Source organism: Pseudorca crassidens, chromosome 14, assembly GCF_039906515.1.
Source record: "Pseudorca crassidens isolate mPseCra1 chromosome 14, mPseCra1.hap1, whole genome shotgun sequence".
Classification (NCBI taxonomy): domain Eukaryota; kingdom Metazoa; phylum Chordata; class Mammalia; order Artiodactyla; family Delphinidae; genus Pseudorca; species Pseudorca crassidens.
Genome location: NC_090309.1, coordinates 30,859,975 through 30,875,276, shown reverse-complemented (window position 1 = coordinate 30,875,276; position 15,302 = coordinate 30,859,975). Strand labels below are relative to the sequence as shown.

Below are 15,302 nucleotides of genomic sequence, written 5' to 3'. Positions count from 1 at the left end.
TGGGTCCACACAGCTGCCGGAAAGCAGTTTAGCAACAGGTACTAGGGCCTAAAAAAAAGGCATGTCCTGTGCCCTTATAATTCCAAAGCTAGGAATCCCATCTGAGGAACAAGCAGAGGGGGGCTCAAGATGGGTTTATATCCCAGTTTTTATATAAAAAACGATTTCTCACTACTCTGATGATAAGAAACTGGGAAGAGCCTCAGTGTGCAGCAGTGGGAGAAAGCTTTGGAATTTAAGACATTCATATGATAGAAAATTAGGTAGCTGTTGAAAAAAATTGTTTATAAAGAATTTTTAATGATGCAAGAAAATGGTACATGAAAAAGCAGGACACGGAACTGCACAGACACTCTGATCTCAGGTGTACAATAAAGACTAATTTACGTGCATATATGCATGCAATGCACAGGAAAAAATCTGGGCTGGTAAATAAACAAATGTTAATACTGTATTTTTCAGACTCAGTGATTTCTTTCTTTTATGATTTTGTGTTAAAAGTGTCATGTGTTGTTTTTATAACCAGAGAAGAGCGGTACAAAGTTTTTAAGGCAGCCGGCGCTGCCCGTCAATGAAATTCCTCAGCTCTGGTCTTCTCTCGCGAAAGCGCCGGCCCCGCGCCTGCTCCCCAGCGCGTCCCCGGGGCGGTCCGGCCGGCTGGCTCCGAGGGGGAGTGCTGGAATCCCCGCGGCGGGAGGAGGCGACGGGCTTGGCGTTGCGCACACTGCCGGAGGTGGAAGGTCAGGGGAGGGACAAAGCCCTTCTCCCGTGCAGGAGCGAGATCTGAACTGCGCTGGGCGCCCGGACCCCTGGTCCAGCCCTCAGCCCTCGCAGCCGCCGCCCAGTCCGCTGTTCCACCGCCAGGTGCAAAATGCCGTGTCATTGGGAGAGTCTGCGGCTGGAGCATTGAATTACAGCTTAGCCGAGCCCGGGTAGGGCGGCGGGGGTGGAAGGTGAGCAGAAGCCCCTGTTCTCCTCGGAGCACCCGCTGACAAGCGGGCTGAGCGCAGCCGGGGCGCGGACCGAGTGGAGCCCACTGAAGCAGCCCGGGACTGGCCTGTTCCTCTTTAAGAGCCGCTGCTCTGAGCCGGGAGCCAGTGATCCAAGCCGTTCTCCCTCCGCCAGCTCTCTCCAGTGAGGGAACCCACGAGCTGCGCCTCGACCGTCCCCGACCTTCCCCAGCCCTCTCCGCGCCCTGGGCGCACTGGGCCCTGACTCCCCGCCAGTCATGCTGAGGGTCTTCATCCTCTACGCCGAGAACGTCCACACCCCGGACTCCGACATCAGCGATGCCTACTGCTCTGCGGTGTTTGCAGGTAGGAGGGGCCCGCGATCCCTCCCGGGAGGGGAGGATGGGGTCGGAGAGGAGACGCCGCGGCTCTCCATCCCGGAGAGCACTGGGACGTGAGAGGACAGACTCCTCGCCCAGACCAGATTGACTTTGAGTGTTGCAAAAACACACACCCTCGGAGAGAGGCGACTCAGAGGGAAATTGAGGCAAGAGGGAGAGGTGGCTGAGCGGCCTGGAAGCTGAGCCCGGGTTGGGGCTAAGAGGGGCCTGGAAGACGGGGCCAGCATCTTTCCTCGCACTCTCAGGATCTCTTAAAAGAAGCCTTTCCAGGTTGTGTGGTGCAAAGCGTTTTACTGCAGGGCTCCCCGCCTCTCCCCGGAAGACTGGTGCCCGGACTATTTGTAATCCAGCTCTTCCCGCCCCCCGCCCCCCACCCCCTCCCCGCGCCCCGGCCCGGGCCTGGCGGCTCTCCTCGGCCTTCGCTCTCTATTACAGGCTGGGCCGGCAGGCAGGCGGCCACTGGGGGCAGAGGCATCGCCCATCGGTCCAGGGATCCTACCCTTGCTTTGGGCACAGGATGCGGGAAATTTAGCATGTTGGGGGTGGTAGCTCCATCATCAGATTGAGGCTACCTTGAGCAGGGGAGCCTGCTCCCCTATCAGATTGAGACCTCCCACAGGAAGGTCTTTTCATGGTGATGAACGGCCTACTCCGGGAGGTGAAGGCAGGGCCCTGTCTGCTTCTCTGCGATGCCCCTCTGGGTGGAGCCAGAGCTGGGGTCTCCACAGCTGGGTCTGTGGGTTTGGAGCCATACTGAGGGAGAAGGACCAGAGGGCAGGAGTGTGGGAGCCCACCTCCCCACCCGCCCTGTGGGTTCACTCTCAGCCTCTGTTAGTTACCTGTCATTCCCTTTCTACCCCGGAGACCTGGCTACATCCCAGGCCTCTGGCAATCATAGCATCGGCTGGTCCCTGGCCATCCAGCAGACATTCCCTTTCAGTTTCACAAGCTCCTGGATCTACCTGTTCCCAGACGCCCCTGTGCCCATGTGTCCCCGGACACATGCACACCTGAAGTGCCTGTGACACCTGCAAGTTCCAAGGAGTAGAAACTCACAGAACGCAGGCATGTGTCCATAGCAATGTGCACACACACACACACACACACACACACACACACACACACACATACACACATTCCTGGGTGTGAGATTTTGGGTTTCTCGAGGAGGAGAAAGAAGTGTGCCCCAAAGGGGGTAGAAGGAGCGGGAGGTGACACGCCAGCTGTGCTCTTTTCCTAACGCGTTGCTTTGACCTGTTCTGACCAGTTTCCCACAGTTGCCTTCAGAAATGAGCTTTCTCAAGGTTTCCAGGAGGAGAACGAGGGCACCAATCGGGGGCCTCCACGCTTCCTCTGAAACCTTGGCTCTGGGCAGGCCAGGCCAGTGGTTCATCTGCATGGCCCGGACTAGCAGCCTGGCTGAGGGCCCTGGGCTGAAAGCTGCAGACCTCCAGGGAGCACCATTCACTCTGTAAATAGCCCCCTGGCTGAGGGGAGGAAGGATACATTGCTGCTGGAGGGAAAACAGGCATCTTGTTCTTTAAGCAGCCACTCCCGCCCCAGCACCCCTCGCCTGGCACAGGGCCCCCTGAGGGCTGAGCACCCTCTGGAGCTGTCCAGTACACAAATGAAATGCAAGAAGGGTCACCTTGGAGCCCCTGCCTCTGTTCTCAGGGGTCTTGTCTCCTCTGGCGTCCACTCAGCCTGAACCAGATTTTCCCCCACCTTCTCTGACCACACCCCCAGCTCCCAACACCTCCCTGCAGGACAACACACTTGACTCAGCCTTCATGTCGCCCCTCCCCAGACCAAGCTCAGAACCCTAGTAAGAGAAAGGAAAGAACGAATAATGAATAATGAAAGGGGAAGCACTTTCTCACCCCGGAAGTGCTTTACCTAGAGGAAATCCTATTGGTGTGGCTCCTCTCCTGTCGTCATGGAGCAAGTGCCCCATCCTGCATCCTCGCCCTGACTGAGCCCTTCCCCCCATTTGTCTGTCTGCTGTCAGTCTGCAGTCCTCCCCTTGGCCTGCAGCCTGGCTCCTCTGGGTGGGCTCCCCCTTCCCTGGCGATGAACGAGGTACACTGTCTGTGCTGACTGAGAGGGTCCCCAGCCTTCGCAGGGGGCCTTCTGGATCCCCCCCACTCCCAGCCATCACAGTCACTGCCAAGCAGTCATGGGGAGCGCAGGCCCTCCCTCCCCCACCCTTGGCCACAGTCCACCTCCTGCGTGTTGGCCAAGCTCCTCACTCATGTCCAAATTTGGCCTCCCTGCGGCATTCGGGCCTGCTCACCCTCCTTATCCCGACCGGGGCCAGGTTGGTGAATGATTATGCAGAAGGCTCTGTCTCAGGGACACACTCGTCAGAGCAGAACACCCTTCTGGGAAGGCTTCCCGCACCAGCTGGCCTGGACCTGGCTTCCCAGACCTTCTGCTTTTAGGGCCCATAGACCTCCTCCTTTGGTTACCTATTTGTAATATCTCATAATTTCACACGTGCCTCCGCCCATGCATAAATCCATTTCCTGCTCACGGTAGCTTTGTAAGGCCAGTGGGCAGGGATATCATCCCCTTTTACAGATAGGCCCAGAGAAGTGCAGGGGCCTGACCAAGGTCACACAGTGGCCAAAGCACCCCTCCCACCCCCATCACGCCCTCTGTTGTTCTCAGCGTCCACGCTCATGAATAAGAAAGTGCTTTGGAATGCATACCATGCACTGCCCACACAGGAGGCACCCTGGGCCTGAGCCAGAACAGGGGAGGGCTGTGTGGGGGGTACCCAGCATGGGCTGAGTCAGAGTCGGGGGGAGTGCAAGGCTGCGGGGAGGGCAGTGTATGACGAATGACCCAGAGATGCAGGATTCCAATTTTGAAAAGCGTATTCATCACAAGCAGAGAGAATGGTCATTCATTAAGCACAATGTACCATTTTCAGATGCCGTTTCTTCAAAACCCCACAACGATCCTGTGAGATACATTTAACTGATACTGTGCTTACTAGGTGTAAGCGCTGTTCTAAATGGAGCTCACTTACTATGAGTTCTATCGTGTTCGAGTTGTAATTTGTACCAGGCCCTTGTATGTAGACGCTTCATCCTCCTAGCAACCGTATATGGTAGCAACCATTATCACCCCCATTCCACACCAAAAAGAGGTTAAGTCATACACTAGTAATTAGTGGAATCAGGATTCAGGCCCACACACTCTGGCTCCAGAACCCGTCTTTAACTGCTCTACCATTTCCCTCTGGTCTTAGCTCTGATTTATAAGAGACAAGCAGTAAAAGGTGGAGGGGCAGGACCCAGGTCTGGCTCACACCCCAGAGACCAGTCTCAGTCTGCACGTGGCCCCCTCACACCCTGCCTCATCTCACACATTGTCCCTGCTGCCACCCACTCTCGTTCGCCCTCAGGCCCTGACATCCCCACTCGCATTCTCTGGTCTGGAGGATGCTTTCTTATCTCAGAGGGGTCTCTGCCCCTCTGCATCACCCTCTCTGCATCTCATAGGACCAGTCACCGGTTGGCCCAGGATGCTCCCTCTGGGCAGTACTCTTGTGCTAGGCCATCTCAAGGCCTCTGTTAGGCCTGTGATGGCTGTTCAGGGACTGATAAGCTAAGGCTAGGGGCATGCATCATGTAGCACTGAGGTGGGCAGCCTGCAGTGGGTGTGGCAGGCACTTGGGGGCCTCCGGAAAAGGGACACTGTAAGCATAGGCCCCAAGCTTAGCCAATCCAGTGGGGTGGAGGGGCTCAGGGGTGCAGATAGCTGGCAGCCTTGGTCACATTCCAGTGGGATGAGAGCATGGAACAAGAATGAAAGGACGGTAGCTGAGAGTGTTGGCTGTGGACCCAGACTGCCTGGGACCTTGGATTTGGAATCCCAGCACTGTCATTTTCCAGCTGTGTGTCTTTGGACAAGTTACTTAACCTCTCTGTGTCTCAGTTTCTCATCTATAAAGTGTTGATAATAATAGTACCTGCTTTGGAGGGATGATTCTGAAGCGTTTATGTGTTAATACACATATTACACTTTGAATAGTGCCTGGCACTTAAATACATGTTAACTATTTTACTATTATTATATATGTTTATATATATATTTATTATAATTATTATTATGGTTAACATGTATTGTACATGTACTAAGAAATCACTGCACACATCCAGAAAGCCTTTCACTATCTTTTTTGCCTGGTCCGGCCTATCACCAGCTCTGTTGGTTCATCTACTGTCCTACCAGACTGGGCACAATGTGCTGAGGAGTGAGTGGCCATCCCCTCGGCCCCAAGGGACCCTGGTCCTGTCTCCTCTGGCTGCTCCCCCCGCACCCCCCGGAGCAGTCGCTTCTGAGGCCAAGACACATGTCCACTTGCCTGCCGGCTGGCTGTGACCCTCACCATTGGGCTAGATCTTTCTTGGAAAAGTGACTCCCTGAGCCCACAAACCTTCTCAGTCCCTCTCCCCAGGCCAAAATCTGTTTCTTTCTTTTCTTTTTTTTTTTTTTTTACATCTTTATTGGAGTATAATTGCTTTACAATGGTGTGTTAGTTTCTGCTTTATAACAAAGTGAATCAGTTATACATAGACATATGTTCCCATATCTCTTCCCTCTTGCGTCTCCCTCCCTCCCACCCTCCCTATCCCACCCCTATTTCTTTCTTTACTTCCTGCATGCTGGTCTCTTTCCAGATTGGTTCATTAGGCTGAAGTGTTAGCAAGAAGAGCACTAACATCTATTGTGTACCTACTGTGCGCCAGGTAGGCACTGGCCTGGAAACTTTAGTGTTTGCTGTAATCCTCCTAACAGCTCTGTGAAGTAGCATTCTCTCGATTTCACAGAAGTGGAAACAGACTCTGAAAGGTCAAATCTCACGTCTTGGGACACATGGCTAGAAAAGGGTGCACTGGGATGGACGCAGGGCCATCTGATTGTCCCTGCTATGGGAGAGTTCTTCCCAGGCAGTCGGTCACATGACCGTGGCCATAACCAGAATCACTGCTGTATGTGCAGTCTACACCCCGACACCCCTGGTAGACACGTGACTGCCTCTCTAATCCCAGCTGGTCGGATTGGGATATCCTTGGGACACAAATTCTTCAATGAATGTGAGCGGGGAGGGCAGGAGGAGGCATTGGACCATCCTTACTCCTGTAAGTTTTTGGACTTTGGCAGATGTGCCCTGAGGAATCCTGTAAGCTCACATGCAGAGTGTTCGTCTCCAGGTTGGTGTTATTGGAAGCAGAGGGCAAGGTTTATTTGCTTCCTGGATACCCCATGTCAGGCCTTGGGAAAAAACAAGGCCCCAGACATTAGGAGAACTGAGCCAGAGGAGGCCAACTCCAAAAGCAAGAAGGGGCTCTCCTTGAAGTATCTCCCCCTTGACTGGCAGGGAGGAAGGACCCCATCTAGGTGACAGAAGAGGGTCACAAACCCACATGCCCATGGGAGCATGGCAGGTGGCGTAACTAAGGCCAGAGGGAGAAGCGCATGCATATTGGGTGAGTGGTAGCGAGTAGGGCGAGCCGAGATGCATGCTCCTGGCTGCAGGCGCCAGAGAGTCAGTGTTAGGCAGAAAATTAGGGATCGTGTGCCAGCTTCTCTGATTTTTCAAGGGATGCTATAAATCCAGATCTCCTTATGGTTAAAGTACAATTTTGTTATAAAACATTGTGTTGATCAAAGACAGCAGGTCTATGTGCTGGATGTGTCCCAGGGGACACCAGTGGCAGCATCTGATGGTGTTTTGTTTAATCTGGGAGACCTTGGTTCTTGGACTCTCCAGGGAACAGGCAGCCAGTCTCCTCTCACTTGAGATTATCAGTCAGCACCTATCCATGACTACACCGATGGGGTAACAGGGGAGAGCCTTAGTCCCCTCCCCACCTTACCTCTTTTAGCTCTGAAATGTCTGTTGCGCTTAACATGAAATTGTAAGTAAAAACTGGGCTTGCTATGCAAATGCAGCTTCAAAGCAGGTCCCCTTGAGGCAGGAGATAGATGATCCCCAGGCTAAACGGCTGGAGTTTGTCCCCTGTGGACAGAGACTCCAAACAGCAGGAGGGAGGAGAAGCTAAGCCCTGCCCAGATAAGGGATAGAAGACCACATAGTCCTCATTCTCAGAAGTCAAGGAGACCTTCCCAACTACACACACACAGAAAAGCTCCTTGGAGGTCAAAAAGGGAGGGGGCGCCACCCCATAGTAAGTGATGTCAACCTACCCGTAGGCCTATTCTCTAGAATCCATCTTGGCTAAGAGATGCGCACACACACAGAGGAGGACGCTGAGATATACCAAATATGGACTCAGACCAGCAAAGCAAGATGACTGGCCAAAGGAAACCCAGAAGAAATGCCCCATAAAGGTCATTCAAACTACCACAACGGCGCGATTCTCTCTCTGAGCCCGCCCCTCTCTCTGAGCCCGCCCGTGTGTCTACCCACACGTACTCTTTTTCCTCCTAATAAACACTTTACTTGTTTCACTACTCTCCGTTTCTTTGTGGAAATTCATTTTCTTGTCACTGGCCACCTGTCTAGTGGCTAGGATTCAGTGCTCTCACTGCCGTGGCCTGACTTCAATCTCTGGCCGGGCGCTGAAATCCTGCTTCAAGCCGCTGCAGGCCGAGGACACCCGAGACCACCCTTACCCACTTGCTACCCAACAGTGGCTCCTAAGCTGGCCTTGTCCCCTTTGCAGTGGGGCTGGAGTTTTCCGGGATGCCGAGGAGCCGCCCTTACCTGGGGCCTTAGGTAGGATGCAGACCTGGCTGTTGGCTAGCGAGCCCTAACTGATGGTGGGGGGCACGATGGTCTCTCTCACTCACATAATGGTTGATGTGTAGGCAGCCCAGGCTGGTAAAGTTCTGACCCGCAGGGCTGTCCAGGCCCCCGGATCCTTTCTGTCTTGTTTCTCTGCTATCCCCCGTGGTCCCTTTGACAACATGGTTGGTGTGGTGGATACTGTACTTGGCTCTCCAGTGTCCCTTCCACACCATGATGAGGCTGAGCCAGTGGTTCTCAAAGAGGATAGTACTGTCCCCTTGGGGGAATTTTGGATATGATGATTTGGGATATGTTTTCACTGCAGCCTGGGCAGGACACACATAGCCCTCCTGCTCATATCGCATCGGTCATCACCTGGTTTCCTGGCCACATCTAGCTCTGAGGGAGTTCTGGGAAATGTAGTCTATTTATGTGGGTGACCATGCTTCCAGGTCAATCTCCTTGGAACATTTCTATGGCAGGAGGGGAGAACATCTTTTTTTTTTTTTTTTTTTTTTTTTTGCAGTACATGGGCCTCTCACTGTTGTGACTTCTCCCGTTGCGGAGCACAGGCTCCGGACGCGCAGGCTCAGCGGCTCACGGGCCCAGCCGCTCCGCAGCATGTGGGATCTTCCCAGACCGAGGCATGAGCCCACGTCCCCTGCATCGGCAGGAGGACTCTCAACCACTGCGCCACCAGGGAAGCCCCGGGAGAACATCTTTGAGGGGGCCAAGTTGAGGTCTCAGCACACTGTCCGCAAGAGCTGCATTCCTGTTGCAAGTCCCCTTGGGAGGAAGCCCCCTTGAGCACCGGCCCCAGGATGACATCCCCAAGGGAAGAGTCAGCCATCCTATCAGGGAGAAGTGAAGGGCAGCCAGGCTGGGAAGTTGGAAGTTGGGATGGGAAAAGAGGCCTCAGGAAGTGTCCAGGGCTCAGGCCACCAGCTGAGCAGGAGTGTGGAGACACTGTTCCTTGGACATAAGCCAAGTGTTTGCAAAGGTCCCTTGGAATATTCCTCTGGAAATATTAGATATGCCCCTACAGATTTCCTGTGCCCCCTCTGACCGATTAGAGCAGGGCTAGGGGGCAGGGTGTGGTGTGCTGGGGAAGGCAGCAACGTCAGGAATTATTGTGATGGTAAAAACTATCCTCGATCATCAGATCTAAAATTGCCCCTAGGGGGCAGTACTACCCTCTTTGAGAACAGCACCCTTCACATCACAGGGTGGAAGGGACACTGGGGAGCCAAGTACAATGTCCATCACACCAACCCCAGGCCAGCCCTTCTATCCACCGGGAACACCTGGCTGCCTGAGACAGACTGGGGCTCTCCCCTCTTCGACCGACTCCACCATCTAGCTAGACATCAAACCAGCACTTAAACAAATAGTTACTGCTTCCAGTTGGGACAAGCGCTAAGAAGGAAAAGCGTTGCTGTGCAGTTGTTTGCCAGAGGACCCAGCCTAGACCGGGAGGTCAGAGGCTTCCCACGGAAGTGATGAAGCCTGAAGAGTGAGTGGGGGTGGCCCTTTAAGAGAGGGGGGAAGGCAGGTGCAGGTGGAGGTGACAGCAGAGCTTGGAGGGAGTTTGGAGGGAGCTCAGCATGTTCCAGAAACTGAGAAGTGAGGGGCTGAGGGGTCTTACCTTGTATGCAGAGGAAAGGGAGCCGGGCTTTATTCCAAGAGCACGGCAGGCCTTGGAGGGATTTTACGAGGGGAAAGACATGATTATATTTAAGATCACTTGGCTCCTGTGTGGATAATGGACCAGAGGTGACCAGCTAAGAGGCAGCCCAGGCAGGAGAGGGTGGTGGTGGAAATGCCTTGGTGGAGGTACTTGGATGCTGTGGGCACATAGATGGTACCAAAGTCAGTAAGGATGACTTAGGCTGCAAGTAAGTGAAATCCTACCTCAAAAAGACTTTAATAATAAACAGTCTTAAAGTGATTTTTTGTTTTTTTTGAAGTACGCGGGCCTCTCACTGTTGTGGCCTCTCCCGTTGCGGAGCACAGGCTCCAGATGCGCAGGCTCAGCGGCCGTGGCTCACGGGCCCAGCCGCTCCACGGCATGTGGGATCTTCCCGGACCGGGGCACGAACCCGTGTACCCCTGCATCGGCAGGTGGACTCTCAACCACTGTGCCACCAGGGAAGCCCTTAAAGTGGTTTTTATGCCCGATACAAGTCCTCTTGGGAGGAATCCCTGTTAGTACCACGCCACAGTATGATCCAGAGACCTGGTGGACTCTGGGCATATACAGTGGACAGCTCCACAGTCACCCTGGACCCAGGCTGACTCCATTTTTCTCTCTGGTCTGCTGTCCTTGGTGTCTGCTACATCTTAGAGCTGGCCGGCAATTTGATCTACATGCTTCCTTATTCTCACAAAGCAGGAGAGGAAGTTGGGCTTGTCCATTCACGGAGGATAAGTTATCCCTCCAGGAGAACAACTCGGGACATATGCCATCGCTGGACCAATAGCTATTGCCAGGAGATGGTCTCAGATAGGTCAGGATCTGGAGCTAGGGCTGGGGGTAGTACCCGAATAGTCGGGTTCTGCTGAGAGAGAGGAAGTTTGGATGTTGGAGAGGAAGTAAATGTCCAGCTCATCGTAAGGGTTAGTGGGGTCACCCAGGGAGAGTGGTAGAGTCAGGAGGAAGAGGGCGCAAGCCAGCTAGAGAAGGTGCAGCCTTTAAGGTTGGGGAGAGGACAGCCTCAGACTTGTCATCGAGTGGGTGAGGGGGTAGGATCTAGTGCCCAAGTGCCCAGCGGGGCTTAGGAGTACGAATGATTCGTTTATAACAGCAGGAGAAAGAGCAAAAGATTTGGGTGCAGAAGCTGACGGGAGTTAGGAGGCGGGGAGCCTGAGGAAGTTCTCTACTTTGCATATAAAAAGCAAACTGAGAGCGAGGATGGTGATGGGGTGTTGTGGGTTTGGGGAGAGAAAAGTATGAAATAGCTGTCTAGGAGAGAGGGAGATTGAAGAGGCTGTGGACATGTAGTAGTTCCCTATCAGCACTCAGGATCCACCAGAGTCAGGGGTGGGAAATAACAGGTGAGACCAGCAGGCTAGCTGTGTTATTCTCCAACACCTTTAGTGCTTAGCGGGCTGGCGTGGAGTAGGCAGGGCTGGATTTCACCACGTTGCTGTTTAGCCACCTGAAAATGCTGGATCTTCAAAACAAGCGAAGAAAAAGAGAGCTGTGATCTTGTGCAGCAGAATGACGATAACTAGTCACTGAATTGAGGCTGAGTGAGGAAGCTAGTGAGGACCTGGGAGGTGGGAGGAGGGACAGTGCCTGTCGGGTGCTCGGTGCTGCAATGTAGGGGTATGGAGGTGAGAAGCCACCTGTGGCCAAGAAGTTCATCAGCTGGAAAGGAACCAGACGTAACACAGGAACGCACGCTAAAGGCTGTCACCACTCGAGGCTCACGCTCTAGGCAATTCCCCTCATGGTGAGGGCGAGGGGACCTAGAGATTGCTTTTGGGGATGTGGCAGGGTACCGAGTGGGCAGGATGCAGACCTCCGCCTCCGGAGGCGGGTGACCCCAGACTGCTCTGGAGAAGGCTCAGAGGCTCTTCGCGAGAGTTCGAGCGTCGGAGTCTCTCGGACCTCCGGGGCACCGAGGGCGGTCGAGGGGGAAGGTGGGCCGAGGCGAGCGGCGTGGGCGCCAGGGGCTCAGGGCGCAGCGCACGTTTGGCCGCTCGGCCCTCTCCTCCTCTAGCGCTCGCAGCGCTTGCAGTTTCCCGCGGACACACTCCGGTCTCTGAAGCCCCGTTTCCCCCACCTCCCGCCTTCGCACCCAGTTGCCCCTGGGCGCTTCGGGCAGGAGAGCAGTGGAAACGAGGTCGGCCTTGGTGCGCTCGGGGCCCGGGCGCGCTGGCCGGGCGGGTAACCGGGACGGTGCGGGCTCCCGCTAGCAGGCGGGCGGGCGACGCTTCCCAGCTGCGTAGCCCAGCCGTGCGCCCCGCGCCAGCTGCGCTTCCATTCCTGGCGGGGGCGGGGACCCGCGGAGGGGACCAGCGCCCCCGCCGGCGCCAGGCTGACCCCTGGCCCGCCCCGCCCTCCGCGGGCAGGGCGGATCCGGACCCGGGCCGGAGGGGAGGGTCCACCCAGTGGGTGTCCGGTGTCCTCGCCGCGGCCTCTCTCAGGCGCCGGGACTTCTCCCGCGGAGGCGACAGCTCGCTCCCCTCTGGTGCGGCTGCCTCGGAGCCGAGCGCTTGCTCGGTGGGGGCCGGCCGAACCATGCTGAGCTGCCAGCTGGTGAGGGCCAGCAACCTCCCCAGTGTGAAGAAGGACCGGCGCAGCGACCCGGTCGCCAGCCTGACTTTCCGAGGTGAGAGCCCCGTGGCCGTGGCGCCCGTGCGCCCGCGCCACCGACTCTGCGCGCGCACCGCCCCGGCTCCGGCGCTAACTGTAGTCCAAGCCATAGTTTCCTCCCCGTCAGCAAGGACAGAAATCTCAGAGAAATTTCGGTCCTATCTTCTGCCGAGGAGACGAGGAGGATGCAACCGAGCACGATAAATGCCACAGTGTTCAGAAATTTTGGAAAACCGGAAGTGCCATAACAGGTCGACAGTTAACACTTTTCTAAGACAGAAGCCCAGAGGGAATAACGTGCGAGCCCTTAGCGGGCAGTGATGAGGGCGGGGTTGGAGGATGGGTGCGGAAGAGAGAGGAATAGGATCGCTTAAAAACTGGGTGTGGAGACCGTGAAAGTTGTGTCTTGATTTCATTCATTCATTCGTCCATCTTTCTTCAGCACTGGCCATATTGAATCGGCCGTGTCTCAGTTGGGAGGAAAAGGGATAGAATAGAGCGGATGTAGCCTTGATACAAAAAATTTTGAGAGTTCAAGGAAGTTTTTTAAATGCAAAGAGCCTAAACACCTGCCTGTGGTACTTAGACCAGAGAGGGTCTCTCTGTTTGGGGCAAACACCCCAAAGGACTCAAACCCCGCCCCCTTCTCACCAGGCACCCTTAACTCCCGCCTCAAGGCAGACATTCCCACGGGAGGAGGTATCTCAGGAGGGGAAAGGGAAGAGGAAGGATCTGTCAAAATTAAGAGAAGGAACAATGGCAGTGAGTCAGGACCCCGGTTCTGCAAAGAAAGATAATTAAGGAAAGGGAGAGGGTTTTCCTCTTACCACGAGGTGTATCCTGTGGTTTTGTGGAATTAAAAAACGTGTGCGGCGCAAAAGGTGGTCAAACGGAGAGGGACAAGTGGCTGGTGTTTTCAGGAGGTTAGAAAAAGGTGGGAACACCAAGGGGGCTCTTTAGCTCTGACCCACGATCGCCATCTTCTCCCCAAGCACCCCAAAATGATGATAACCATAGATGAAAGACACAGTTTGGCAAAGTGAGAACTAACTGTAGCTTTTATTCTTTGATGTGTGACCATTTACATTTTATTCCTCTTTTGAAAAGTGTGAGTCGAAACAGTTTAGAAAACTCTTCTGTTTTCATTAATTGGTGATATTCCTGGGTGCCTACTATGAAATGCAGCATCCAGACAAGGTCCCTAGTTCTCCCTTAGGTTCAGATTCTGCTTAAGCCATTCTTGTGTGGAAATGATGGGGCCAACACTGGCTGGGAAAGAAGCTCCCCAAGGACCCTGAGCCCAGGGCCCTTCATCAGCCTAGGTCTCTTAGATGCTTCGGACTTCTTTTGCATCTGTTCACCACTCTCTTTCCCTGGTTCTCTAACGGTTTTGTGGTAGCTACTAATCTCCCCATTCTGCAGACAAGGAAATGGAAACCTGGGGAAGTGTCCTGGTCATGGCAGGGAGTGCTTGGAGCGGGCAGTGCCCTTGAGTCCAAATCAATTGAGGTCCCTCTTGGCTGTTGCCCCAGCCCAGGTACCCCAAGCACATGCACCTGCTGTCCTCTCCCCATCTCTGCATTCCCCTCCCTTTATAATGCCTTACTATTTATTTGCACTGACAAGCTCCTAGCAAAACTGCAATATAATGGAATGTACCATCTCCAGCTGTTCAAAGTCTATTTAACTTTCAAAGCCCAGCTACAATGCCACCTTCTCCAGGAAGGCACCCAGGATTCCCCTGGCTATCATTAGTCTCTCCTCTCGTAATGCACAGCACCTTGTTAGGTCTGCTAGTGCACTTGCCCCAGCTGGGCTGTGCTCAGTACTTTGCTCCGTAATTAGGATCGCAGGACTCCTTGAGGGCAGCATCTCGTCCTATTCATCAGGATGCCTGGGGCTGAGAGCAAACTGGTGGTACTCTCTGGTGTGTGCCCTTTGTGGCCCAGTTACTCACCATCTTCCAGATGTGCCTGGGAGTCTCAACAGTCTGAGGCAATGGTTTTCATGTTTTACTGTGCCTGAGAATCTTCTGGCGATTGTGCTTGAAAGACAGATTCCTGGGTCCTATCCATAGAGGTTCTGATGCAGCAGGTTTAAGTGACCTAAGAATTAGCATTTCCATACCTGATGCAGGCCATTTTGGAACCACGTCTTGAGAGAAATTGATGTGAGATGTGGTGAAAGGTGAAATTAATGTGACCTCCCCCACCTGACAGGGGTATTCATGCTGGACTTGGGGGCTGAGTTGATGCTTAGGGAAAGGGGCTGTTAGAATCAGACCCAGAATTTACAGATCATCTAGCTTGGGGTACTCAACCCCGGTTGCACATCAGAATTGCGTGGAGAGCTTTCAGAAAAAACACTGCCAAACTCCCGGTCCCTCCTCTCTTGAAGCAAAACTTCTGGGGTGAGGGGCCCAGATATAGGTGTTTCCAAAAAATCTCCAAATGTACAGAAAGCGCAATCAGGGGTGAGAAGCCTTGTCGGAACACATCATGGCACAGAGGGGACTGGACTGCTTGCAGAGAAGTCTCCGCACTGTGTGCTGGGCTCCCGCTCGGAGCGGAGCCCGAGGAGCATGGGCCTGGCCAGGCCCACTTGTCTCACAGTTGTTCCGGGCATTCCAGGCTCAGATGTAATTTCAGGACCTGCCTCCCAAAATAGACTGTGAGCTCTGGGAGGCTGGACTCTGAGGGCCCTTTTATGTGTTCCCTCTCTCAGGTCTTTAGGATAGAGGTTTTTAATGAATACTTATCATCCCTTTGTTCTTGTATTAATTATTTAGTTGGCGTGACTAACTACCGTGAGTACCTGGGCCATGGTGGAGATTTTTGACTGACCATCTGCGTGAATGGGCAGCT

General features: G+C 54.2%; 1 protein-coding gene across 26 annotated transcripts in view; it reads left to right on the top strand.

The window, feature by feature from the left end:
- Positions 1–647: 647 nt before the first annotated feature.
- Positions 648–15,302, top strand: part of DYSF (dysferlin) — a 222,467-nt gene continuing 207,812 nt past the window's right edge. For 9 of the 26 annotated variants that reach the window (XM_067704744.1, XM_067704743.1, XM_067704740.1 and 6 more), the window contains exon 1: positions 12,248–12,454. In XM_067704744.1, the coding sequence (XP_067560845.1) occupies positions 12,364–12,454 (91 nt within the window). In that variant the 5' untranslated portion in view covers positions 12,248–12,363. Of the gene's footprint in view, positions 1,317–12,247; positions 12,455–15,302 lie in introns of those variants that run through there. The other 17 variants (XM_067704761.1, XM_067704757.1, XM_067704759.1 and 14 more) reach the window with 4 other exon arrangements.